The 22,696-nt window shown below is 53.8% G+C and overlaps 5 protein-coding genes across 16 annotated transcripts; 2 read left to right on the forward strand and 3 right to left on the reverse strand.

The window, feature by feature from the left end:
• Positions 1–511: 511 nt before the first annotated feature.
• Positions 512–8,966, reverse strand: fbxo25 (F-box protein 25). 6 transcript variants are annotated; one of them, XM_061269748.1, is made up of 11 exons: positions 8,809–8,966; positions 8,338–8,524; positions 8,017–8,120; positions 7,897–7,946; positions 7,729–7,821; positions 7,540–7,633; positions 7,293–7,477; positions 7,031–7,213; positions 6,804–6,953; positions 6,564–6,697; positions 512–806 (listed from the first exon to the last, which is right to left on the reverse strand). In XM_061269748.1, the coding sequence occupies exons 2-10, from the start codon at positions 8,454–8,456 to the stop codon at positions 6,608–6,610; spliced, it is 1,068 nt and encodes a 355-aa protein (XP_061125732.1). In that variant the 5' UTR covers positions 8,457–8,524; positions 8,809–8,966; the 3' UTR covers positions 512–806; positions 6,564–6,607. The 6 variants fall into 6 exon arrangements, with proteins under 6 accessions (XP_061125732.1, XP_061125733.1, XP_061125734.1 ...); XM_061269749.1 differs by having other exon boundaries at positions 512–817; XM_061269750.1 differs by lacking the exon at positions 512–806 and adding an exon at positions 4,887–5,051.
• Positions 2,999–5,999, forward strand: si:ch211-225h24.2 (uncharacterized protein LOC564539 homolog). 2 transcript variants are annotated; one of them, XM_061269760.1, is made up of 4 exons: positions 2,999–3,136; positions 4,147–4,200; positions 5,142–5,254; positions 5,350–5,999. In XM_061269760.1, exons 1-4 carry the CDS (start codon positions 3,038–3,040, stop codon positions 5,630–5,632), a joined length of 549 nt encoding a protein of 182 aa, XP_061125744.1. In that variant the 5' UTR covers positions 2,999–3,037; the 3' UTR covers positions 5,633–5,999. The 2 variants fall into 2 exon arrangements, with proteins under 2 accessions (XP_061125744.1, XP_061125743.1); XM_061269759.1 differs by lacking the exon at positions 2,999–3,136 and adding an exon at positions 3,911–4,044.
• fam110c (family with sequence similarity 110 member C) lies at positions 8,810–15,338 on the reverse strand. The gene has a single exon (XM_061269753.1). It carries the CDS (start codon positions 10,775–10,777, stop codon positions 9,806–9,808), a length of 972 nt encoding a protein of 323 aa, XP_061125737.1. The 5' UTR covers positions 10,778–15,338; the 3' UTR covers positions 8,810–9,805.
• Positions 15,339–15,550: 212 nt separating this feature from the next.
• Positions 15,551–17,793, forward strand: LOC133146268 (ALK and LTK ligand 1-like). 3 transcript variants are annotated; one of them, XM_061269762.1, is made up of 5 exons: positions 15,551–15,693; positions 16,371–16,709; positions 16,937–17,020; positions 17,082–17,162; positions 17,241–17,793. In XM_061269762.1, exons 2-5 carry the CDS (start codon positions 16,415–16,417, stop codon positions 17,303–17,305), a joined length of 525 nt encoding a protein of 174 aa, XP_061125746.1. In that variant the 5' UTR covers positions 15,551–15,693; positions 16,371–16,414; the 3' UTR covers positions 17,306–17,793. The 3 variants fall into 3 exon arrangements, with proteins under 3 accessions (XP_061125746.1, XP_061125745.1, XP_061125747.1); XM_061269761.1 differs by lacking the exon at positions 15,551–15,693 and adding an exon at positions 15,769–15,919; XM_061269763.1 differs by lacking the exon at positions 15,551–15,693 and adding an exon at positions 15,769–15,919 and having other exon boundaries at positions 16,940–17,020.
• A 1,101-nt stretch (positions 17,794–18,894) lies between these two features.
• acp1 (acid phosphatase 1) lies at positions 18,895–22,632 on the reverse strand. 4 transcript variants are annotated; one of them, XM_061269755.1, is made up of 7 exons: positions 22,614–22,632; positions 22,391–22,489; positions 21,941–22,014; positions 21,322–21,435; positions 20,199–20,260; positions 19,662–19,767; positions 18,895–19,200 (listed from the first exon to the last, which is right to left on the reverse strand). In XM_061269755.1, the coding sequence occupies exons 2-7, from the start codon at positions 22,431–22,433 to the stop codon at positions 19,123–19,125; spliced, it is 477 nt and encodes a 158-aa protein (XP_061125739.1). In that variant the 5' UTR covers positions 22,434–22,489; positions 22,614–22,632; the 3' UTR covers positions 18,895–19,122. The 4 variants fall into 4 exon arrangements, with proteins under 4 accessions (XP_061125739.1, XP_061125738.1, XP_061125742.1 ...); XM_061269754.1 differs by lacking the exons at positions 21,322–21,435; positions 22,614–22,632 and adding an exon at positions 21,474–21,587; XM_061269758.1 differs by lacking the exons at positions 21,322–21,435; positions 22,391–22,489; positions 22,614–22,632 and adding exons at positions 21,474–21,587; positions 22,158–22,383.
• Positions 22,633–22,696: the final 64 nt, after the last annotated feature.

The raw sequence follows: 22,696 nt of genomic DNA on the forward strand, positions 1-22,696 counted from the left end.
GTTTCCAGACCATTATTACTAGTGTATAGCCGGGCTCCATGTGTACATCACTCTGTGCTGATTGTGTAATTTAGTGTCTTTTTTGGACCACCTCTCCCATGTGCGTTAAATCCAGCACATCTCCAGAGGCCGGCCTAATCCTCCGCTGACACCGTTGCACACACGAATCGTTCATCGGTGCCACGCATGTGAACAACTTACGCAATGGCGCTGTATATATCTGGACGACCTGAGCCGTCCAGGTGAGTGACTTCAGTCCAAATGTGAGACAAGGAGGCGAGGCGAGGTGAGGCGAGTGTGCCTTTTGGACACACACAAACTGAACCTGAGGGCCCTGGAGAACACTTTTGCCCGTTTGAAGGAGTCGAGGACGAGCGCAGGCATGTTTTTCTTCCGCATCCCTCGACTGACCCCGGGATACATTCGATACCTCCAGGTGCGTGTGCGTGACCTACCAGACGTGGATCAGTGGAAATTGGCATTTTAACCTTTTTTTGGGAGGGACCCAATGTTGAGTCCAGACCGTTTATTAAATTGACTGCCATTCCAAAGAAAACACGAGTGAAATTTGTCAAGCAAAACTCAGCCGTCATCACTTTCTTTCAGACCCAGGCAGTCCTGCAGAGCCGGGAGGGTCCGGCGATGCCCCGGCTGGCGTTCCTGCTGGGATTGATGGGGGTGAGCGTGTCCGGCTACAGCTCTCGCCAGCTGACGCTGCACTGCAAGCCTGCCGCTCGTCTCTTCAGATGAACAAGAGGGACGGACGGACGAGGTCGATGGATGGCGACTGCCACCCAATTTGCTGGCTAGATGGAAACTTTAGATGACAACAATTTCAAGTAGCTAACAGAAACATCATCCGATTAGATTCAGTGGGCCACAAAAGCAAAATGTATGATCGCACATATCACTTTGACACGCCGAATGAGATTAGTCGACGACGACGGGCGACTGCTATCGTCTTGAGTGGTGACCTGAACCGGGCGATATCTGAGTGAAAAGTCGCCCACGTCAAAGAAGCTGAGCACAAAGTCTTTTGTGTTTTGGTTAGCGTAGGAACGTAGCGGTGACCAGGCGTGTCAATCAACGCTTTGGGACGAGATTAGCCGGGGAGGAGGCCGGCCAGATCCTCTTAGCAAACATCCGCTTACGTGCGGCAGGTTAGAGGTCACTTATCCTGAAATGGAGATGTGATGTTGAAAAAAGAATTCAAATTGAATGTCCTATTTCAAAACCAAAGATTTGGGAAATAGTCCTACAAAAAAAAATCCTCTATTCTGGGAATATTAGGAATTTAGTTTGAAAAAAGGGAGAATATTGTACAGTTCAGAAAATGGATGGATCCAACACTTGAAAGGAACCCGTGTACAAATCAAAAGCAAGTAAACCTGTTTTTTTTTCTTTTGACCACAGCATCATCTGCTGGCTCAGATGGGACATTGCCCCGAGGCAAAACGTTGCCACTTCTACTCACTAATGAGACGAAAACAAAGACAAATATTTTCCAACTAGATTCCCTCGCAAAATGCTTTTCTTTTTGCCAACGTCAACATTGGCACATTGGCCTGCGCCTATTTTGACACGGTGATTACGGTCACAGAAAGGTCGGTCGGTGGGTCGGTCGGTCGCTGCCGTTTTCCGATCCCATTGTGCTGTGTGGCAAATACCGATAAGGTCAGTTGACGCTACTTATCTGTTTGTTTAAAGGCTGATAAGGAACAGCAGAAATATGTGCTTAGCCGTCGTTTCGTCTAGATGTAAAAACGGGCCACGGAGGGAGCTTTCGGAAGGAAAATAAGAAATGTTTTCAAACATTAGATTTCTTGCCAATGGGAAAAATGGAGCAGAAAGAAATCCCAGCAAATGCACAGTGGCTGGACTAAGTTGTTTCATCGGATGCCTCCAAAGTCAAGAGTTCGGAAGGGGGAAAACAGAAACCTTGTTTAGTCTGGGTTGTTAGTGGAAGTTACAGAAAGTGTGTCACATGTGTGTTTATTCTAGGATAAGTGGTCATGTTTTTTTTTGTGTGTAAAAGTGAATGTAAAAATCAGAGCTTTCTTTTTTTTCGGATGTATCCAAAATATATGGTGGCAGTCGCGGGCAAATGCAAAGTGTCAAAGTCATTGTTGCCCATTGTGACCGTCGGCTTCTCGCTCAGGTGAGGCCCGCAAACAGGGCTGGCTGGCTGGCTGGCTGGCTGGCTGGCTCCATTGTGAGGAGAAGGCTCTTGTTCCTCTCAACAAAGACGCCACTGTCGGCATCCAACGAACGAACAAACAAACAAACAAACCAGAGAAGGAAGGAAGGAAGGCGCAAAGATGCCGCCAGTGCAAACGCAACGCCATCCCGTGCAAGTGAAAGCCAGATGCGGGCCGCCGCGGAACACGCGCTCTGGCTTAGCTAAAAAGGTCTCCTTAAAGGCCGGCGCTTGGATTTCATCTGCATTCCTGAGCGACTTACTGTAAGCGCACGCGGCGACGGCCACTGAAAGTCAGGTGAGCCGTCTTAACCGGAACCAGGGAGGCAGCGCGGCAGCGGGGCCAGCTCACCGGCCGGCCGGCCGGCCGGCCTTCCGTCAACACCCAGATTGAGCGATTAAGGCATCGATTGGGTTCAAAGTTTGCGCTTGAGCGCTTGCGTGTCAACTATGGTTAAAGAAAAGGGAAAAAAACACAAGAATGCACAGAGCTCCGTCCGTGCAGAGCTAGGTGCCCGACGTCACGGGAAAGCGCTACATTGTTGCTCGAACACATGACCGCAACTCTCTGCGCTTCAGCGGGAGCGAGGGGGATGCGGGAGAGAGGAGGAGGAGGAGGAGCCAGCCCAGGTGCTCATGTAAAGAGCCAGCCAACCAGCCAGCCAGCCAGCCAGCCAGCCAGCCAGCCAGCCAGCCAGCCAGCCAGCCAGCCAGCCAGCGCATGCCAAAGGAGCAGCACTCAACTTTGTGAATGAACAATAGCTGGATGCAAGCGCAGAGGCGGAACGTTTGGGGAGGTCTCACGGTGATATTGTTGTGATCCAACAAGTGGAGGGAGCCATGTTCCGGAGAAGCAAGAGCAAAGCGTTGGTGGAAGAGGCGCCGGAGGAGGACGACGACGACGACGACATGTCTTGGCACTTCCGTCACTGCTACAAGGTAACTCGCTCTTTGGACTCTTGTCAACTTTTTCTGCTTAAGTGCTCAAGACATTCCAGGGCTGACAATTTTCTCTAAAGTTGATTCAATATGGCTCCAAGTCAGCGGACTATCTTAAGGACACCTTTCAATGATAAATTCAAGTCAATGAACAAAGTGGAATCACAAGACGTGAGTGAGTGAGTGAGTGAGTGAGTGAGTGAGTGAGTGAGTGAGTGAGTGAGTGCCCCAAAAGGTTCCGTGTCAGCCGCAGTTTGCGAGCAACTGCAGCAGCTGCTTTATGTCAAAGTGTGGTGAAAATGGCGAGGGGAGGGGAGGGGGGGCTGATGACCTTCAACCCACAAGCACTTTTGGGATTCCATCTAATCTTATTTGGTTTCATGCCACTGACTTTTCCTGCCGTATTTACGAGCGGCTCCTCCGCCACGGCTCTGACGTGGACATTTTGCATCTCGGCCGTCTGTCCAAACATTCCAAGGTTGCACAATAGAACCTCTGAACCCTCGGACGGTCCTTTAGTGCCTTTCTCAGGCCGGACCTCTCCGCCGTGCTTCTACCTTGGGAATTTGGACTCCCGCTCCGATCTGAGAGGTGAATAAATCCCACGGGCCTCGGCTCAGTCACAAGGACAAGTCGGAGCTTTTCCCAAGGAGGGGGCGGGGCGGGGCTGGGCCGGGGAGGTCACACTAGATCAACATGAAGACAAGGATGACTCTTGCTTCTCCTCCACCACGTGACACTGGACCACATTGGCAGATAGACAGAGCTCCTACGGGATGTCCATCCATCATTTGCTCTCCTGCAGATGTTCCAGCATAAGCCACTTTGAAGCCATTGCGGTGGATTTGACAAAAACAAACAGGACGGACCTTTGTCATCAGCAGAGACCCTCGCTCGGTGTTGCGAAGGTTATCACTTGCTTTGGGCTCTAACGGAGTCAACACACACACACACACACGTTTGCCTAGGGGGGGTGCAATTGTCTCAACTGGCACATGTGTGCATTTCAGGACAAAGACGTGGAAGGAGAGGAAGAGGGGGAAGCCATCACGCACGTATCCAAGGTAAACAACAAATTCCATTGAATTCCTTCGGGCAGCTTGAGCGTTAGCATCGAGTTTAGCTTTTGCGACATCTTTCCAGGTTATAAAGCAAACGTCACGGAAACATCTCGACATGAAAATGTAGCTTTGCGACGGCTGGACGAAGGCGCTAACGGAGCACGAGCAGTGGACCTGCTAGCACGCACGCACGTGGCGTTCTTGTCAAATGCCGAGAAGCTGAGCTAAAGCAGAGCCGTGCGGCGCCAGTGTTTATCTGTAAACATGTCCATCAGTTAACATCAGCACAAGCGCGTGCTTATCTAGCTCCGTTGCGCGTGCTGTCTTAAAAGGCTGACTCGGAATCGCTCAAAACCGACCGCAATTTGGAATTCCAACACTTGTTCAAATGCTGTGTCACACACACACACACACACACACACACACACACACACACACACACAATGTTGGGTCGGGTGGAGGCGACGCTGTTGACTTTGTTTGTACGTTGGGCTGGAGAAGGGAAGGAAAGGCAACATTCTTTGAGGGGCTGCAGACATTGAGAAAGAGGGAGGAAGGGAGGCCCAAAATAGGCCATGCAACTTTGGCTTCAGCGGACCTTTGCGAGGCACGGTTGGATTTTTTTTGCCTTCTTCACACGCAAACAAAAGCGGCGGCCTCGGCGGCATCCCAATGTTTTGATAAGAGCCAAGCGGAGACCAAAGCAAGAGCGTCCGTCAAGATTGCTCCATAATCTCGCCATTTACGAGTCCACCGAGGCTTGAGAAAGAACTCGGTGTGCCGTAGTTTTGCGTCACATGCTTTGGAGGACAGGAAAAGATTCAAAGAGGTCAAGCGTGCTTGCTTCGAGCCACCTGGAAAAAAGACAACAAAATGAAAGGAAATGGCAAAATGTACTTTTTTGCGTTGGAAACGTTACGGCTGTAAATGTCTTCTTGTGACAGGAGGCCAAGGTGAAGATGATGTCCAAAAAAGACAGGAAGGATAAGAAGATGTTGTCCTCCAAAGACGACAAACACTTTTTGCTGACCGGAGAGAAGCTGGCGGAGCGCCCGGGGTAAACGTGCAGACTTTCAGACAAGGCTCAGCTCACCTCACCACAAGGTTGAGGCTTTGATGGGATCTTCAAAGATGACAATGGTTTCTTTGCAGGTGTCACAAGAAAGAGAAATGCGAGAAGCCCGACAAAGCGCTTTGCTTCTGGGAAAGCGTCACCATGACCACCATGAGACACATCTCCCCCGCCAAAAAGACGGACGGGCGGGAGACATCCCAAGCGCGGGACCACGGCGCCGCCCCAAACGGACGCTCGCCCTCTCGGAGCCCCGCCTGCGCCAAAGTCAGGTGGACGTCGCGCGCCAAAGTCAGGCTGGCCGGAATGGGCAGGTTGCCCAGGAAGAGTCTGTCGGACGCCGCCTGGCAAGGCCTGGACTAGACCTTCTCTCAGTTTGAGCGCCAAAGAAGGCGGAATGGTGATTTGCGGCCCCTTTAGAGTGCCTCGTCGTTGCCGCGCGCCAACACGTATTTGGCATTTTTTTCCTTTGCTTTGTGACGCCAGCTTTGTCGTAGAACAGTCAGCCCGTTGAAAACGGAAGCCGACGTACCGTACGCGCTGCGCTGGCTCTCGTGTCATGCATGTCAAGTGCTGTGAAGCAATCGAGCAACTTCCTTTTGTTTGTTCCCACAAGCATTTCCAGGGCTTTCATAATCAAAAGGAATGGCACGCTTATAGAAAACAGGCATCACATTTGCTTTTTGAAGAAAAAGACAAAGAGAAAATAGAGAGCAGATTTTTGAAAGGCTATCTGACACTGACTTTTCTTTTTTTTCGTTTGGTTTCATTTGATCAAAGGAAAAATCAAGTGGAAGAGGCCGTTTTGCTCATCTTGCTGGCAGCAGCAGCAGCAGATTCAAGCGCTTCTTCACTTTCCAATGCCAGAATAATAAATTCTTTAATAAAGAAAGAAGATGGGTGGGCGGCCATCCATCCATCCATCCATCCATCCATCCATCCATCCATCCATCCATCCATCCATTTAGTCACGCTGGTCCCCAGAAAGACGCAGAAAGATTACAAAAAAATTGCAAGACGGATACAAAAGTTCCACGACGGCCATAAATAACATTTGCCTTTGACAACTCTTTGACTGACAAAATAAGTGTCAACAGACGCGGGTGCTCCGTTATGAAGCACAAAACATGGCCGCCCCCCTCGCCCGCCGTGGGTCAATATGAACTCTCTCTAAAAGACACTTTCTACATGGATATTTACACACAGCGCTTGGATTGTTTCCCGTCTCCGCGTATTCAAGCGCGCCTCGTTCTGAGCCCAAAGGGTAAACAAGGTTTGGATCTGGTACACTCACGGCTTGGGACGCTGCGGGGGGCGGGGCGGGGCCGGGCGGTTCGTCTAGAAGCGAAAGAGGTCGATGAAGTGTTGCGGCGAGATGGGCAGCAGGCAGCCGTCGGGGTCGTTGGCCGTGCACGGGTGGCCGCAGTCCTGTCAAAACGAGCGGGTGGTCGGTCGGAGCGGGAAAAACGCACTTCACCCCGCGGTCACAAGAGGGCGACAAACGGCAAGAGAAAGAAGAGCCTTTCCTCGTTACCTTCCAGAAGAGGACGCTGCAGTGCCTGCAGAAGTGCAAGGTGTCGCCGTACTGCTCCTTGACGGGGTAACGCTTGTGCAGGGTGAAGTACATCAGCTTCCAGTCGACGCCGCCGTCGTTCTTGGTGAGGAGCGAATGCCGAGAGAGGTGCTGGAAGAGACGCCGTTGAAAAACAGCGGCAAGCGAAGGGAAGGAGCGCAACACCCAAAGTCCTTTGCGCCTCTCACCGGCTTGTCCGAGAAGTGGAAATGGCACAGCCGCTTCCACAGCGTGCGGTCCTCGCTGAGCACGTGCAGCGTGGGCGTGGCCTGTCCCAGGTTGATGATGTCGCAGGCGTCCGAGAGGTTGTACAGGATCTTGTTGTGCGTGTACAGCGGCAGGTCGCTGAAGGACACGCCCGAGCACATTTGCTGCGCGCGAGTACACGACGCACGATGAGATGTGCTCATAACCCCAAGCCGACCCGACCCGACCCGTTTGTATGCCTACCTTGGGGATGTGCAAGTCATCGAGCTGCCGCTGCCACCTAAGAATGTTGTCTAGTCGACGGAGCCAGACGTCCACGTTGCCCACCAGCACGCATCGGCCCACGTGCAGCGTCAGCTTGCGCAGCGCGGCGCTCAGGTCCTGCAGCAGCTCCTTGACCAGCCGCGGATTGTAGTGCTCCTCCACCACTGGCGCCGCGCAGCAAAACGCTTAGCGGAGCCCGCAGCAGGAACCGCCGCCACCTTCTCACCCTTTCGAACGATCTTCTCCAAAATGTTGAAGTAGTTCTTCTGGGCTGCCCCGCTCAGGCAGGTCAGCTGGGATCTGGCTATCAGCTGGAAAAGCTAGGGGGGGCAGAAAGGAGAGAGGCAGTCTAAAGAAGGACGAAGGGGCCACAATCAAGGACGTGCCAGGCTGGGCCGCTCGCTCGCTCGCTCACCTTAGCCACGTAGTTGAACCTCCTTAAGTCGTGGACGGCGCTGGAAAAGTCCAGGCGGTTCAGCGCCTCTCCCAGAGTGCAATAGCCGTGACGCTGCGCGCAACGACAGCGACGTTACTCGGGTGCCTTCGGCGGGCGTTAGGGAATCTGTCAAATGGCGGCACCGACCTCTTTTGTGCTGTCTTTCTGCACGTAGATCCACTTGTCCCTGAAAACAACTGCACAGGCGCAAAACATGGCAGACGGCCGCTTGGCGGCAAATCCAATGTGCTCTTTGCGAAAACTCACACTGAGACTTGGTCTTGTGGTTGTACAAGTCCTTTCTCTTCTTCAAGCTGGCCAACTGGCAAACGCCTTGCGCAAACTCCTCGTCTCCGTCACCGCAGGGGAATCTGTGGGACGACAGACAGAACGCCGCAGTGACTGCTTTGTTCACCCCGGCCGACAGACGCTATTCTGCTTTTCAAGAAGAGAGGAAAGGCAGCAAAAAAAACAAACCAAAAAAAAAAGCGCAAGCGCAGCTTTCTGGAACCAGCATTTGAACATGGCTAAACGCTACAACAAACTTGATTTTGCAGGCCAGTGTCAACAATGTTGTGACGTTCTTACTCAATCTCCCGGTGGATGTCGTCCATGTCGTGGCCGTAGAAGATGATCCTCTTCCAGCCGTGTTCCGTTTTGGTCCAGCTCCATCCTGGTGACCTCCAGTCCTTGCCCAAGAAAGGCATCCTCCCTCCCTCCCTCCCTCGTTCGCTGGGGGACGGAGGGAGGGAGTGCAAGAGTGAGCAGGCAAGCGCTGGACAACGATGGCAAACGTTAGTTCACAACAAGCCAAAATGCTACTCATGGCGTTACCAAGACAATACGCGTGGCGTGACGTGGCGTGACGTGACGTGCGTGCGTGGCGTGACGTGACCAGACGTTCTCAAACCACAAACTCGACACAGAAGGTAAAAGAAGACATGACATTTGCCAGCGACACATTCGCCTTCATTGAATAAACAAGCCTTTTCTAACGATAGTTAACCACCAACCTACATCAACGCTATGCTTTGAAGCAGAAAGGATACTTCAACTAACCTTTCTCTTCTCTTCTCTTCTCTTCTCTTCTCTTCTCTTCTCTTCTCTTCTCTTCTCTTCTCTTCTCTTCTCTTCTCTTCTCTTCTCTTCTCTTCTCTTCTCTTCTCTTCTCTTCTCTTCTCTTCTCTTCTCCCTCTGCTGCTGGTAATGTTGACGACGGAAGTCAACACAGATGCGGAAGGCTGGCGTGCAGCTCCGCCCACCTCCTCTCCGATTGGTCGAAGCGCGCATAGTTAGCTAGGTTGCTACTCGGAGCGCCGCTGCGGATTGGCCGGACAGAGCTGTCAATCTCTGCTTGCCCGCCTTCTAATCCTTTGTTTTCTCGCCCCTACACGTGACAGCGGTTGTCGCACATGTACTACGGTTATGTTTTGTTTTGTTTTGTCCAAAATGGGGGGTGGATTCTCATATTTAGTACTAATGCAAACTATTGACAACAATGAAGACACCATGATTCTCACAAGAGTGCTAATATTAGCAAAAGTGCAGAGTTCAGCGGGGGGTCGTACATTTGCGACTTGGGCCTTGAACATTTACCCATCTTAATCCAATTTTTAATTCCACTTCCATCAATCATAGGAACAACAGCAACATGACCTGCAGGAGTTTAGAAACCAAATGAAACCTGGCAAAATGGGAGAAAACGTGAAAAAAGAAGCTCAAGATGGAATGCAAAATGCAAAATTCTCATTTGTGCAAAGTGAAGTACAATCAATAGAAAAAAAAGAAGAAGGGACCAAATAATAGCCTGTGGGTGGTACATTTGAAATCTCTCTTACAGGACAGGACAGGACAGGACTTGTCTGGGATGACAGTCAGTCTTGTGAAAGGTATCCAGTGCGCATTAACGTTATTATGTTATGCAGTTTCACAAGCTCCAAGCAGGTCCATCTGTGAAACTACCTGGGCTAATTTGTTCTCAATCCCCAGTCCGGTCCAGTCCTGGGGGTGCACCCAAAGTCAGCCGGGAAAGCCCCCGGTGGGAGCCGGTTTCAGTTCAGTCCAGGTCTCTCAACTTCTTGCCGCTCTCCTTGGCATTCTTGCAGCTGTACAGCCACTTGATGATCCTCGCGTTGCGCTCGATGACCGAGGTTCCCTGGCGGATCTTCTCGTGCAGGACCTCCTCCTGCAGGCCGTCGCTGCCGTCGCGGGAGAAGCCGTCGTCCGACGCCGCCACGCTGACGCTGCGCAGCTTGACGGCCGTCTCGTCCGAGCGCGCCGAGAAGTTCTCCTTACCCAGAGACTCGACCACCTCCCCGTCCAGGCCGCAGTACTTGAAGAAGGCGTCAAAGTCGGCAAAGTTCTTGGAGTACCTGGAGCTGATGTCCGAGCGGGACCGAGCCACCCCTTTGGCCCTGCCGCTGGCGGGAACGCTCAGCAGATGAGCACATGCCTCTTTTGGGGCCGCTGCGCGAGCTCCGCTCCGCCTTCTCTCGGGCGTCGGGGTCCTGGTACTCGAGCGGCGTTCCCCGGCAGAAGGCCGAGGCGCGCCCAGTTCCTCCTCGTCGGGCTCCTTCTCGGCCGCCTCGGGTACGCTGACGGGTTTGCTGGCCGAGCTCCTAAGCAGTTTGCGCGTGATGTGATGTTTGCGCTGGCCGCCGCCGCCGCCGCCCGCCCTCAGCAGCTCGCATTTCTGCCTGTACAGCAGGATGGAGTCAGGGCGCTTTTTGGAGCTGGAGCGCCGCACCTGCGTCGGGGAGCGGCTCTGCGGGGAGGCTCGGGGGGGCGCCGAGCTCCGGTCGTCGGACGGCGCCTCGACGAGCGGCGGCTCGACGAGCGGCGGCTCGACGAGCGCTTCGCCGGTGGCGCTGACCGCCTGTTGGCTTTTCACGTACTTGGGCCTGCTGGCGGCCAGTCGCTCCACGGCGCTGGCGGCGGGCCCTTTGGCCTCGCTCTCCAGGTCCATTTGCTTGCGAAGGTAGTCCGGACCCTTCTCCAGGATTTTGGAGGTCTCGCTGCCGCTCTCCATAGTGTCTCGGTCCTCTTCAGCTTTGCGGGCTCTCCGGGATTCCACGCGATCCCATGCTTTGCCCGAGCACGTTAGCGAATGCTGGTCTCTTGCGACACACGGCGCCGCCGCAGCAGCGCTCGCCTTGCCTCGCTGCCCCGCCCGAGACAAACACGGGCTTGTTCAAAGTACACCTGATAGGAAGAAGGGCCAAGAGGGCGTGGAGAGAAGAAGTTTCTGGTGTCTGGCTCCCTCCTACCCTCCCTCCAAAATCCAAGCCCCACTTCCACCCCGCTGTTGTTCTTGCATTTTCCCAAAGGCAGAGGGCAGCACTCCAACGCGAGCGGCTGTGCAGAAAGTTTGCACCAAGAGAGAGGTCACTCTCCGAAAGGTCAGCGTCGGTCGCTTGCTGACAACATGGAATGAAGTCGTTTGCCAACGTCGGCGCTGCTATTTTGTTGATGGCAACGGCGCACTTTGATGGTCGCATTCTTTCAAGTTCCCCCCTCGCCCAAATGTGATTCACAGAGTGCGAGTGTCTTTACCGGGCCGAGTGCACACTGACGGATTGTCCCACTTTGTCAAGAAAGCCTGGAAAGCGGCGCTTTGGCCGTCACTTTTGTTTAGCCTCGGTCTTCCTCGCTTGTCGTCCATCCGTCACTAGCGCGCGTCTGGCTAGCGTCAGGCCGCCGTCGCCCGCCACGCTCGGCTTCTTTACGGCTTTGTTGCTTCTGCCTCGCCTTCTTCACGAGAGCCCGGCCCGTTGGGCCCGCGTTGACTTAAGCGCGGAGCGGACCCGGCCGGCAAGGCTATTTCTTTCCTGTCGAAAAAAGGCAAAAGCAATGCTTCCGGGAAGGATTACAAAGTGCTCGGTAAGATTCTTGCCATTTTTCCCAAACTGCGACGACGGCTTGGCGAAAGCTACTTCAAAGCTTCATTTTCCCGTCGCTGCAATTTCCAGTCCCGTGAAGCAGGAAAGCGGATGGGGAAACTGCAAAGAGGTTTGATTCCCGGCCCGCTTGGCGACGGGCCACCAACGCCGGCCGCCAGGACCGATAAATCATTTGATATGTGTCCGCTGCTAGACGGACGGCGTGTTTGTTGATTTGCGCCTGCCCTTGGCACGCACACACACACGTACTTCCATTCCTCTGACTTGGACTTGATTCCACTGGAATAAATCATCGTTCCGTCCGAGCGCATAAAACGGGCCGTACATCACGGCCGCTCTTATCTGAACAGGAAAGGAACGCACTAGCTTTTTCTGTGCTGGCCGGCCGGCCGGCCGCCCAGCCGGCCAGCCAGCCAGCACACGCACGCACGCACGCACGCACGCAGACGAGGTCCCCCCTCACTTTTCATTCCTTTCTTGTTGTTCTTAACCATTCTTGTTCTTAACTATCTTTTTCCCAGCCAGAGAGAGAAGGGTGATGAAATGACTGAAGACAATTTGAAGACGTCCAGATGGCCAAAAGAAAATAACAGCAAACCGCAAACGTCACCAAGCGGCTAAGGCCTTAACGCTTTTCCCGGACAAAGAGCCAAAATGGCGCAAATGGACAAGTTGTGGACCGAGAGAGGAGGCCCATGGCCTCCATGACGTCGGCGAGGTCACCTCGCTGACAACGTAGCGAGTAGATGCTTTCACGCTTTTGCAAAGGAACCGATGACGACGTTGGACGCGCCGGCTCGGGTTATCGACGCCACGGGAAATCGGACCCCCCCGGCGCACGCGCGCCATCCTCCCTCCCTCCCGGCCGGCCGGCCGGAGAGCGGGCCGCTTAGCGCACGGCATCTTTTGTCCGGAATCACGACTTTTGAGTCACCCGTTAAGTAATCTGTGCAAAATATGTAAGCCAGCCAGCCGCTAAGCTGGTGAAAAAAAGCCCCACACTGCCGCTGTTTGTGTTGTGCTTTACAGCACAGCACAGCACAGCACAGCACAGCACAGCACAGCACAGCACAGCACAGCACAGCACAGCACGTCTTAGCCAACCTGGCCCGCTTGCCGTCTTATTTTGCGTTACATTAACTGTGGATGGAATGTCGAGATTAAGAAGGCCAAAGTAGCCGCCAATAGGACAAGAAGAAAGTGATCAGACTTCACAATGCGCATTGCGCAATGACACAATGACACACTCACCAAAGATTTGGTGTAAAACAAAGGTCGCGAGTACTGTGATGAGTCGCAATGGCTCCAAATGGGACGGACAGCGCCTTGGATAATGGCCAAAGTGTAACCCGAGCGAGCCGGCCCAGCCGGCCGGCCGGCCCGCCCGCTTGTGCGGCCAGGCGAGCGAGCGAGCGGCTGAGTGCCTTTTCATGGCAGCCATTGGGCTTTTCTGCAGAACGCCGCTCCCCAGCCAAGAATTTCCTCAGAAGAGTCGCCGAGCGCCTAAAGTGCATCGTTAGCCGCGTCGGCTTGCCTTTCCGACCATTCCGGACGAAAAGGAGTGGAAGGATTTGACATTGAGAAGGGCTATGACCCGCCCATGGGTCCGGCCATGACGCCTGGGAAGGAATTCACGCGAGAATGAAGTTGCATTTGATGCAAAAGGTAGATTGGTTTTCCCTGCACGCCGAGCGTGGCGCATTCAAAAGGCATCCAAATGCAGAGCAGAGGTCCCGCGGGACGCTTCCCGTGGCTTATAGTAATGCGCTCGCTATCAATGTCTCCTCCGGGGAATGACATAAGAGGTTCCAAAGAGCTTCTTTACCGTAAGGAGGAAAAGGCCCAAGTGGCTTCGGCGGAACGGCACCCGCCCGACCCCTGCGCGGAATCTCACGAGCCGAGCGACGGACGGACGCCAAGGCGCCAAGAAATAAAGTCGGCCGATAACAACGTCGGCGTCATATAAGCAAGTTCCCTCGCTCAGATGCCAAATGTGTGCTTTTTGTCTTTCTGTAGCCCACGTGAGCCTTCAGCTCGGACGACGGGCCATCCGGAAAATATGCATCGATGGCCCTTTGATTCACGCGTCCTGCTGATCGGGCCTCGTCATCGTCGTGGCCGGCGGGCGCGGGATTCGCACGTGGGTGACTCACGCGTAGCAACTAGCGCCTCGTTTGGATATCTGGTCTCACGGCCTCCTTCCAGATGTGTGCCTTGAGATGCTCCTGCCTGGAGTTGCTCGCGTCGCCGCTTTCACCTCTCGACTGACCCGCAAGTCCATCAATGCGGTCTGGCCAAAAACCAACAACACAACGGGACAAAGAAAACATTCACCGGCAAGACAGGAGCGACCATGGGTTCGGGCCGGACCGTTGCTGGCTGGCTGAGTCACGGCACGAGCGAGCGAGCGAGCGAGCGGCCTAATACTATTGCGGTGCGGATGTGCGTGCTTGCCAGAGAGCTGCGCCAATTACATGCAACGAATCCCGTCTGTCTCTCAAACCATTTACAGGCCTCAATTCAATTTGCCTTTCAAGTTTCACTAACCGAGGCTTTGCGGCCAACACAGACCGAGCCGGCTTTCATACTTGCGATGGAGACTCATTCCCGATACCGAGGACGAGAGAAAGCGACGCGACATGAGAGCGCCGCATCCTTTCGATAGCGCCCGCCCGCCCGCCATAAAAAAAAACAATCCAACCGTTTGCAATTTGGAGCAAATCGCAAAAGGGTTGGCCCTCAAAAGCGTTCCTCAAAACCCGGGTCAAAGTCAACAACTTGGACACGCCTCCAACAGTTCAAATGGCACAGAACCAACCCAGTGAGAAGCTGCAAGTCAGGAACAAAAGTGTTTTGGACAGCGCATCCATCCATCCATCCATCCATCCATCCATCCATCCATCCATCCATCCATCCATCCATCCATCCATCCATCCATCCATCCATCCATCCATCCATCCATCCATCCATCCATCCATCCATCCATCCATCCATCCATCCATCCATCCATCCATCCATCCATCCATCCATCCATCCATCCATCCATCCATCCATCCATCCATCCATCCATGGCCTGCCACATCAGGTGCGTGAGGGGCAACATCCCACAGTTGCATATCCTCTTCATTGACACCATTCAATTGTTGGTCTGTGTTGCTGCGCTGTTTGTGTTCAAAGCATTGCTTGAAGATTCAAGGCGGCGAGCTAGCCAGCCAGCCAGCCGGCAGGCCAGCCAGCCAGCCAGCCAGCCAGCCAGCCAGCCAGCCAGCGCAGCCGCTTGACAAGTGAGCTGAGTCACTGCCAGCATGCTGCGCTCACATCTCAAATCTGCACTCGGATGTCACAGGAGGAAAAAAAAATCATTTGGAACTGTGTTCAAAAAAATCCAATAAGTCACAGCCGCCTATCATCTTTACAAGTCTTCCAATCGCCGTGGATACATCTTGGTCCAAACAAAGCTATCAAACAATGACGACTCAATAAACGTCACCCTGGGTGTCCGTCCATTAGAGGAGGCGCAAACTTGACACAACAGAAAAGTTTGAAGTCATTTGCGAAAGGGAGGAGGGGGAAGAAATGGGGTTGGGTTGGGTCGGGAACATATACACGCCCGCATAAAAGAAGGAGGGGCATCGACTCGCAGCCAAGTACATCTCAAGTGATGGGACAAGTTCGCCGAACGAGGGGAAGGAGAGCGCCCAAGCTCCGCGCCTAATCGACTTTGGAGAACTTTTACGCACGGCGCGTCACCGCGTCATTCATGGATCCCAAGAAAGTCATCGGAGCTGATTGGGAATTTCAGTGGAAGTATCAAACGGGAAGTGCGGGACACGACAGCGATATATATTGAAACAGCGGAGAGAAAGAGGAAGGATGCCCACCGCCATCATCATCATCGCTGGCACCGCGGAGTGAGTCACCCACGCAGCCAGCCAGCCAGCCAGCCAATCAACCAGCCAATCAGCCAGCCAACCAGCCAACCAGCCAGCCAGCCAGCCAGCCAGCCAGCCAGCCAGCCAAGCCGAGGCGCACTCAACCCCCGAAAGTGAGCGCTCGAGCGCGGCTGAATGAGTTGGCAGCTTCCCAAGCGCCGAACCCAGGCGCCTCTGACGCGGGAGCCCCGTGGCCCGGGGTCCACGCGCGTCCACTCCGTCAAGGTCCACTTGTGACCCGCGGCTCTTTTTAATGCTTGAAATAGACTTCTAGCGGACTTATCGAGAAGGATTTTTTTTTAGAAAAGGATTTACATTTGGCTTTAAAGCTACATTCAGGTACGTCTCGTGGTTTGGTCATTAATCACGCTTTATTTCTTAGGCTTGCTTTTGAAAAGAGAGTGAAAGTGACTTAGGGCTTCGGTACCTGCGGGGCGGGGGACTTGCTTCATTTAGGTATCAAAAGGAACTAAGAAGCCCCCCAACGTCAAAGCATTCAAAATACAAGCTCGCCAACGGTATACGTGGGTGCGCAACTTTGGCCAAAATGGACCCATGATTGTTTTGGAAATTCCTCTCAAAGCATATAACTGGCTCATTTAAGGGCTTCGTTTTTAGTCAACGTGAGGTTCTGTGGGTTTTTTTTTTTTCCTAAGTAAATTTGTTGTGACTGCAAACACATCTGCGTAAGTTTTTATCACATGCCTTCATCCGGCTGTGTAAAGTGTTGCCAGGATTTTTCAAGGCAAATGACATGACTTTCATCCTCTCTTGTCTTGCGGCTATCCAGAGGACTCCCCCTCTTCCTACCGCTGCCTGCCCAACGCGACAACTATGAGGGGACCGCGTGCGCACGCCTCTGTGGGACTTCTGCTGCTGCTTCTCACGTGCACGCTCGTCGGCGCTGCACCCACGACCCGAGCGAGCGTGGGCCAGGGTTGGAGGCGCGCCACCGAGCCGGCGATGCGCGTGGAGGAGCTCGGCCGCGGCGCCGGGATCACGACCATGACCAAGACGCGGGCGGCCGAAGCCCCCCGGAGCCGCTGGAGCGGTGCCGTGACCGTGAACCCCCGCGGGCAACACAGAGATTTACGCAGATCCAAAGCAGACAGAAGGGATCGGCCAGTCGGTGAGTAAAGACGCCTGTCTGGTTTCGAGCTCACGTTTCGGGGGCCCAAAAGGCGCGCTGGTCACCTGCCGTGTAGAGCAGAAAGGAAAGGGGCGTGTCCCAAAAAATGTCATGTTGGGGCTTGAGGATCGTTAGCTAGCTAATTGCATGCGGCTAATTGCCTTGAGTACCACTTATGTGAACCAAAGGATTGGAATTGAACAAGTCAACTGGCCTGTCCTGTTCAGCAGCGGCAGCAGCAGCAGCAGCAGCCGCCGCCGCCGCCGCCACCTCCCCCGGACGGAAGGACAAATACCTGAAGCACATCACAGGTAAGACAACATGCGCCGGCCACGGAGCCCCAGCGGATGTTGACAAACGTTGCCATTGCAGGTCCGCTCTATTTCAGCCCCAAGTGCAGGAAGCACGTGTACCAGGTGTACCACCAGACCCGGGACTGCACCATCGCCGCGTGTAAGCTAAGCCAGCCCGTTGCTCTGAAGTCAGGTGTGCGTCATTTAAGGTTGACTTGAACTCTTTCCCTTTTGGCAGATTTCAAACGATGCGCGCGGCTGCTCACGCGTCTCGCCGGCAGCCCCATGTGCACGGGGGCGTAACCCCCGGCCGGCCGGCCGGCCGGCCGACCAGGGCCAGCCACCCGGCCGCTCCGTCTCGGCTGCTGAACAGCGCGCCGAAAGTCGGCCGGACGGACACGGCAAAGGGGACGGACAATGGGCGTGCTCTTTCCTGCAATCCAAACGGTGTGAAAAGTGCCTCCAACGTGGAAGAAACCGTTTGTTGAACTCAGCCGTAAGAAGGGTCCTGCAACTCAAGTCTACGCTGGTCCAAAGGAAAAAAAGGTGAGCGGACTTCTTGGGAGTCTCACACAGACAAGAGGATGGGCCGCCTGCTTGAAGCGAAAAGGATACGGACTGGACGGGCCCAAGCACCTGCACCAGATGTTAAGCGGACTTCAACGTGGAGGGGAATAACAGAACATATTTATATTTCAAGGTTTTCGTGCGCGTTGTCTTCAACCCACGCTACACAGATATATTTAAATAAATGATATCGTTGGTTTAAAAAAATAAAAAATCATGTTTGACTTGCGCTTTGGGACTTTGGATGCGGCCAGCGCAAATGTCGCCGCAGCTGCACTTGTGGATCGGAGTTTTGTCACGCATCTGAATCACTTTGCGCCGGTATCAAATTAGAAGTTCCGTTCGAGGGTCTGACGCTATGTTGGGACCTTCGAGGCATCCAGTCGTTCTTCATTCCGAGCGGAATTTCCAAAATCGACCGCAATCGGCGACGGGTCAAGCTCCAAAACCATTTTTTGTAGCGTGCAAAATGCCACCGAGTCTATTTTGGCCGCTTTTGCTGTCACATGTGACCGGGTGCTCATCAGAAAGGAAGGAAGGAAGAGATAGCTCAGGGCAAACGACATTGAGAGCTCGGCCTTCGAGGCCACTTCCGCGTTTGTCTGGAGAGCGGCTCCGTTCGATTCAACGGAAAAGCACATGAGGGTTTGCCAAAAGTCCAACTTTTGCATGAGAAAGCACGTTTGAGCCGAGGCGGATTTGGTCAAAGCATGAACCTAATCAATCTTGGCTATCGCAGACGACGCCCTGATACGAAACGGCCGGCGAGTCGCCAGCGCTCGCTCGCAACTTTGGCTCCACTCTTGTTCATGATTCACAGCCGCCCGCTCCCTGCATTAAAGATTAAGATTAAAGTCCCAATGATCGTCACACACACACCTGGGTGTGGTGAAATTTGTCCTCTGCATTTAACCCATCCCCGTGTGATTTTAATCCTTCCCCTGGGGGAGAGGGGAGCAGTGAGCAGCAGCGGTGCCGCGCTCGGGAATCAGTTGGTGATCTAACCCCCCAATTCCAACCCTTAATGCTGAGTGCCAAGCAGGGAGGCAATGGGTCCCATTTTTATAGTCTTTGGTATGACCCGGCCGGGGTTTGAACCCACAACCTTCCAGTCTCAGGGCGGACACTCTACCACTAGGCCACTGAGCTGGTGCATGGCTTCCAACAAACATGGCTAACTTGGACTGGCACATTTTTGCACATGCCGAGGTGACAGAAAGAGATGGTGACAGTTCAGAACTTTTGACTGTAAACGGCAAGAAAGAAAAACCAACAACTAACAAAGCATCTCTTTGGTTCCTGAAGTCACAAAGATGTCGAGATGAGCGAGTTGAATTTGTTTTATTTCCACACAGGCAGGCAGGCAGGCAGGCAGGCATGCCATGGCATGGCATGGCATGGCATGGCATGGCATGGCATGGCATGGCATGGCATGGCATGGCATGGCATGGCATGGCATGGCATGGCTCTGCGCTCAGACACAAACGTGAAGAGCGTTGGTTTAACCACCACCACCACCACCACCACGCAATGGGCCGACTGCGTAAGCCACGCTACGAGTTGGACTGGAGGAAGGCCTCGCAGCATCGGCGGCACTGCTCGTACACCTTTTCAAAGTCTTGGTCGCTTCCCTGCAGCAAAACACAACACAACCAAAGCGGGTCACACCACTGCTCGGTGCGAGCCGCCGCCGAGCCAGCAGGCTCAGGCGGCTTTTGCGACGGGCCGGCGGGCCGACTCCTTTGCCCCTTTTCCGCCCGGCTCGTCGCATTATTCATGTGCGCCCATTTAGGCAATGTAAAAAAGGCAAGGGGAGAACTTTCAACGTCGCCGGAGGAAGCCAAAGATTCCAAACAATGTTGAGGCAAAGAACAAAACATGGAGTTTTTCCTGCGCTGAATGAAGAAGAGCGGCAACTTAGCCAGTCAAATCGTATGCCGAGGTCTGGGGTGGCCGCCTTGTTGCCGCGTTTCATTTGCGGCCCGCTCATCCAATTGAATTGATTCAGAACACTTGTGATGGTTTTGTACGGCCAAAGCCCAACTACGGCCGCACCTCTCCCGAGCGGGCGGGCGGGCGCGTTTCGACTTACGTAATAGGGATCTTCGATGATCAGCTGCTTCTGCGGGTCGTACGCGCCGAGCAGCTCGATTTTTGCCCGGCGATTCTTCACTGGGCCGGCCATACGCTTCAAGTTACTGAAAGAAGACATGCTCTTTTTGGTGACCGGACCAGACAACACCGACCATATGGAAACACAACACATGTCCACGTGCACACTCCACAACTCAACCCGTTGCAAAAAGAAAAAAGTTCCCCGCTTCTCATTAATGTTTCCTGAGAAAAGTATGCGGGGAAAGAAAAAAGGGGCTGAGAAAAAGAAAAAAAAATGCCCAAGGAGCATAGACATGGCATCCAAAGAACTCGCTAAGCTCCTTACAGATCAGATCTGCCGAGGGCATGTGATCTCAAAAATGATCCCTAAAAGTAGAAGGAAAGAAAAAAAAATGACCCCGTGGCCTGAACTTTGGAAAGAGATTAAGGAAGGAACATGCTCATTAAAAGCCGCCATTGGCCTCTACGGGGCCCAGTCGCACGCAACTTTTGCCGGATTTTAAGTATGGCCCACCTTAAATTGCTCTCGTCCATGCAGAGGATAAAATCAAAGCTCATGAAGTCGTCCTTGGTCACCTGCGAGTGGGAGACAAACAAACAAACGCAAGTCACTTGGCCTCAGAGTGCAAAAGAAAGATCAAAATGCACTGGCGGCCAAACAAAGACACGAGTCTGCTTTCAGAAGCCGTTTCCGATCCAACGGCTGGCTGGCTGGCTGGCTGGCTGGCTGGCTGGCGGCTCACCAATAGAGGGGGACAAAGAGTCGCCGTCAACCGCTCGCCAAACAATGACAACAATCGCGTGAAAAAAACTTTCCAAACGTTTGAACAAATTGTTCGACGAGCGCTCGCCCTCCATAGGCGAGGACGACCGACTCGCAACAAACGTCCAAAAACCACGATGGATGTTTTGGCACCGACGGGCCTCCGATTGATCGGTGCGGTAAGCACATCGGGCCCGTTTACTCGCCGCGCGGTCGGCAAATATGGACGTGTGGGAAAAGAAAGAGAGAGAGAGAGAAGGCCGCTTAATGAAGGTTGGAAGGAAGGCGAGAGCCGGTGTCAAAGGCAATCGCGCGGACAGGAGCTGGGCTCGGCGCACCCGCTTTGAGGAGATTACAAGCTTTGCAGAAGGACGAGCGGGCCAGGAGGAGGAAGCGGGTGAGCAGAAGCGGGAAGGGGGGGGGGGGGTTCGCACTGAGGGCACGAGGGAGCCAAAGTGAGGAAAATGCAAGCAAGCTGGGGACGGACGGCGTGCTCAATTTGCGGCCGCGTCCTATCGCCGCCATGTGATTCAGCCCCCGCAGCCACTTGTCAACGCCGGAGCCGCCGCGTTTGCCTCCGAGAGCAATTTTGCCCGCGACGTCTCATGTTTCCGCGTTGCCGTCGTCGCGACCGACTCGCCGAGTCGAACGGCGGCGAGGGTGGGCGGGGATTCCCCAAGCCCAATCCAAGAAAGGCTCGTGGGGCAGCCTCGCGCCAACGTGACGCTCCCGGGCTCATTTCCAGTCGGAGGTTCAAACAAAAAGGAGGCAAAAAGGAGGCCTCATCTTTCGATGGGAGCAGCAAACGTGTTCCACGTCAAACCTAGTCAAAGCAGCACATCCGGGCAACGTGGCCAGCAAACTGGCCGGCTACCTGGCGGGCCCTATGAGAGCTGTCAATGGCGTGGGCCTTGAGGCAGGCCAGCCCGCGGGCGTCCGGCGGGCAGCCCGTGTTCCAGTCGGACGTGGCGCCGCTGTCAATGAGCCACTGCAACAAGATAGAGCAAAGGCGGGTGAGCGTCGTACCTGCCGGGCCTGGTGGCTCATAGGCACGTCGTGCCGTCGCATGCAGGCCAGGCCGCGATGGTCGGGCGGGTTCCCTATCTCGTACGTCGACGTGGCGGCGCTGTCTATCCTCCACTGGCCGGGGGCACGGGGGAGAGCACGCGGGGCAAAACGTGAGTCCTCCTTCAAACTTCAAGGACGTGAACTCGCGATCGTCGCGTAGTTTATTCTTGGATCGTGACTTTGCATTAGCGATAGCCAACGGCGGGTTCCCAATAGCGTGAGGAGCGGGCGGGAAAATTTGGCGGGCAATTTATGATAGAGCTCCCGAGGAGTCATCCTTTTGTTGGCTGGCCGCGTGTCTTTCAGACACGTCGTTGTTACATTTTTGAATGAAACAATACAATACGGCTTTATTTGTTTGTGTTGCGCCTAGTTAAATGCAAGCTATTTTCTTCCACTATTTTTTGGAGGTATATAGGTGGTACCTTGTCAACGACCCCCGCATCGGTTGCCATCTTCCTGAAGACGGCCTCTGCAATGGGGGATCGGCAGATGTTCCCTGTAAAAGAAAGAGTTGACATGGGACATGGGGGGGGGACAGACAGTAAATTCGAGTCATCCTGAGAACACAATCCAGTGAAAGCACATCCGGTTTTAGGTGGCGCAGACTAGTGCAAGTGCTAGAGTAACAATTTGACGTGCCTTCCTTCACTCGATTGCCAGATCACCCGGTGGCCGCACCCTCGAAAACGCGAAGCCAAAAAGGAATGGGCGAATTGTCACTTGGCTAAGTTTGAACACAAGTTCAGACCGATTTCACAACTTTCACGGACATTCTTAAACAGTCAGAGGGGTCTAGATGATTCCCTCAAATACTCCCTAAGTGTATGAATTGGACCTTGGGTGCTCGTTCAAACGAAAAGCGCGCAGCTTACCCAGACAGACAAACAACACCGATTTGCTGCACGAGGCTGCCATTTTGCCTTTGACGTCACGGGGCCTGCTCACGTGTTCTGCGGTGGCCAGCCCTGTGCCTGAATTAAAAGAACAGGTCGGGCATACATTAAGAAATACAACTCCTCATTACTCATTTCAGTCCTCTTATCGCTCATTACGATCATCATAATAATAGAAATAAGTCATCTAGCTTCCTCTCACATTCATGTTGTGTTCAATGAAGACTGTCACCTCCTCATCTCTTGCCAGGGGCGACATGAACAACGCAAGCCTGTCCGTCAAAT

This window comes from Syngnathus typhle, linkage group LG22 (genome assembly GCF_033458585.1).
Source record: "Syngnathus typhle isolate RoL2023-S1 ecotype Sweden linkage group LG22, RoL_Styp_1.0, whole genome shotgun sequence".
In the NCBI taxonomy this organism is placed as follows: domain Eukaryota; kingdom Metazoa; phylum Chordata; class Actinopteri; order Syngnathiformes; family Syngnathidae; genus Syngnathus; species Syngnathus typhle.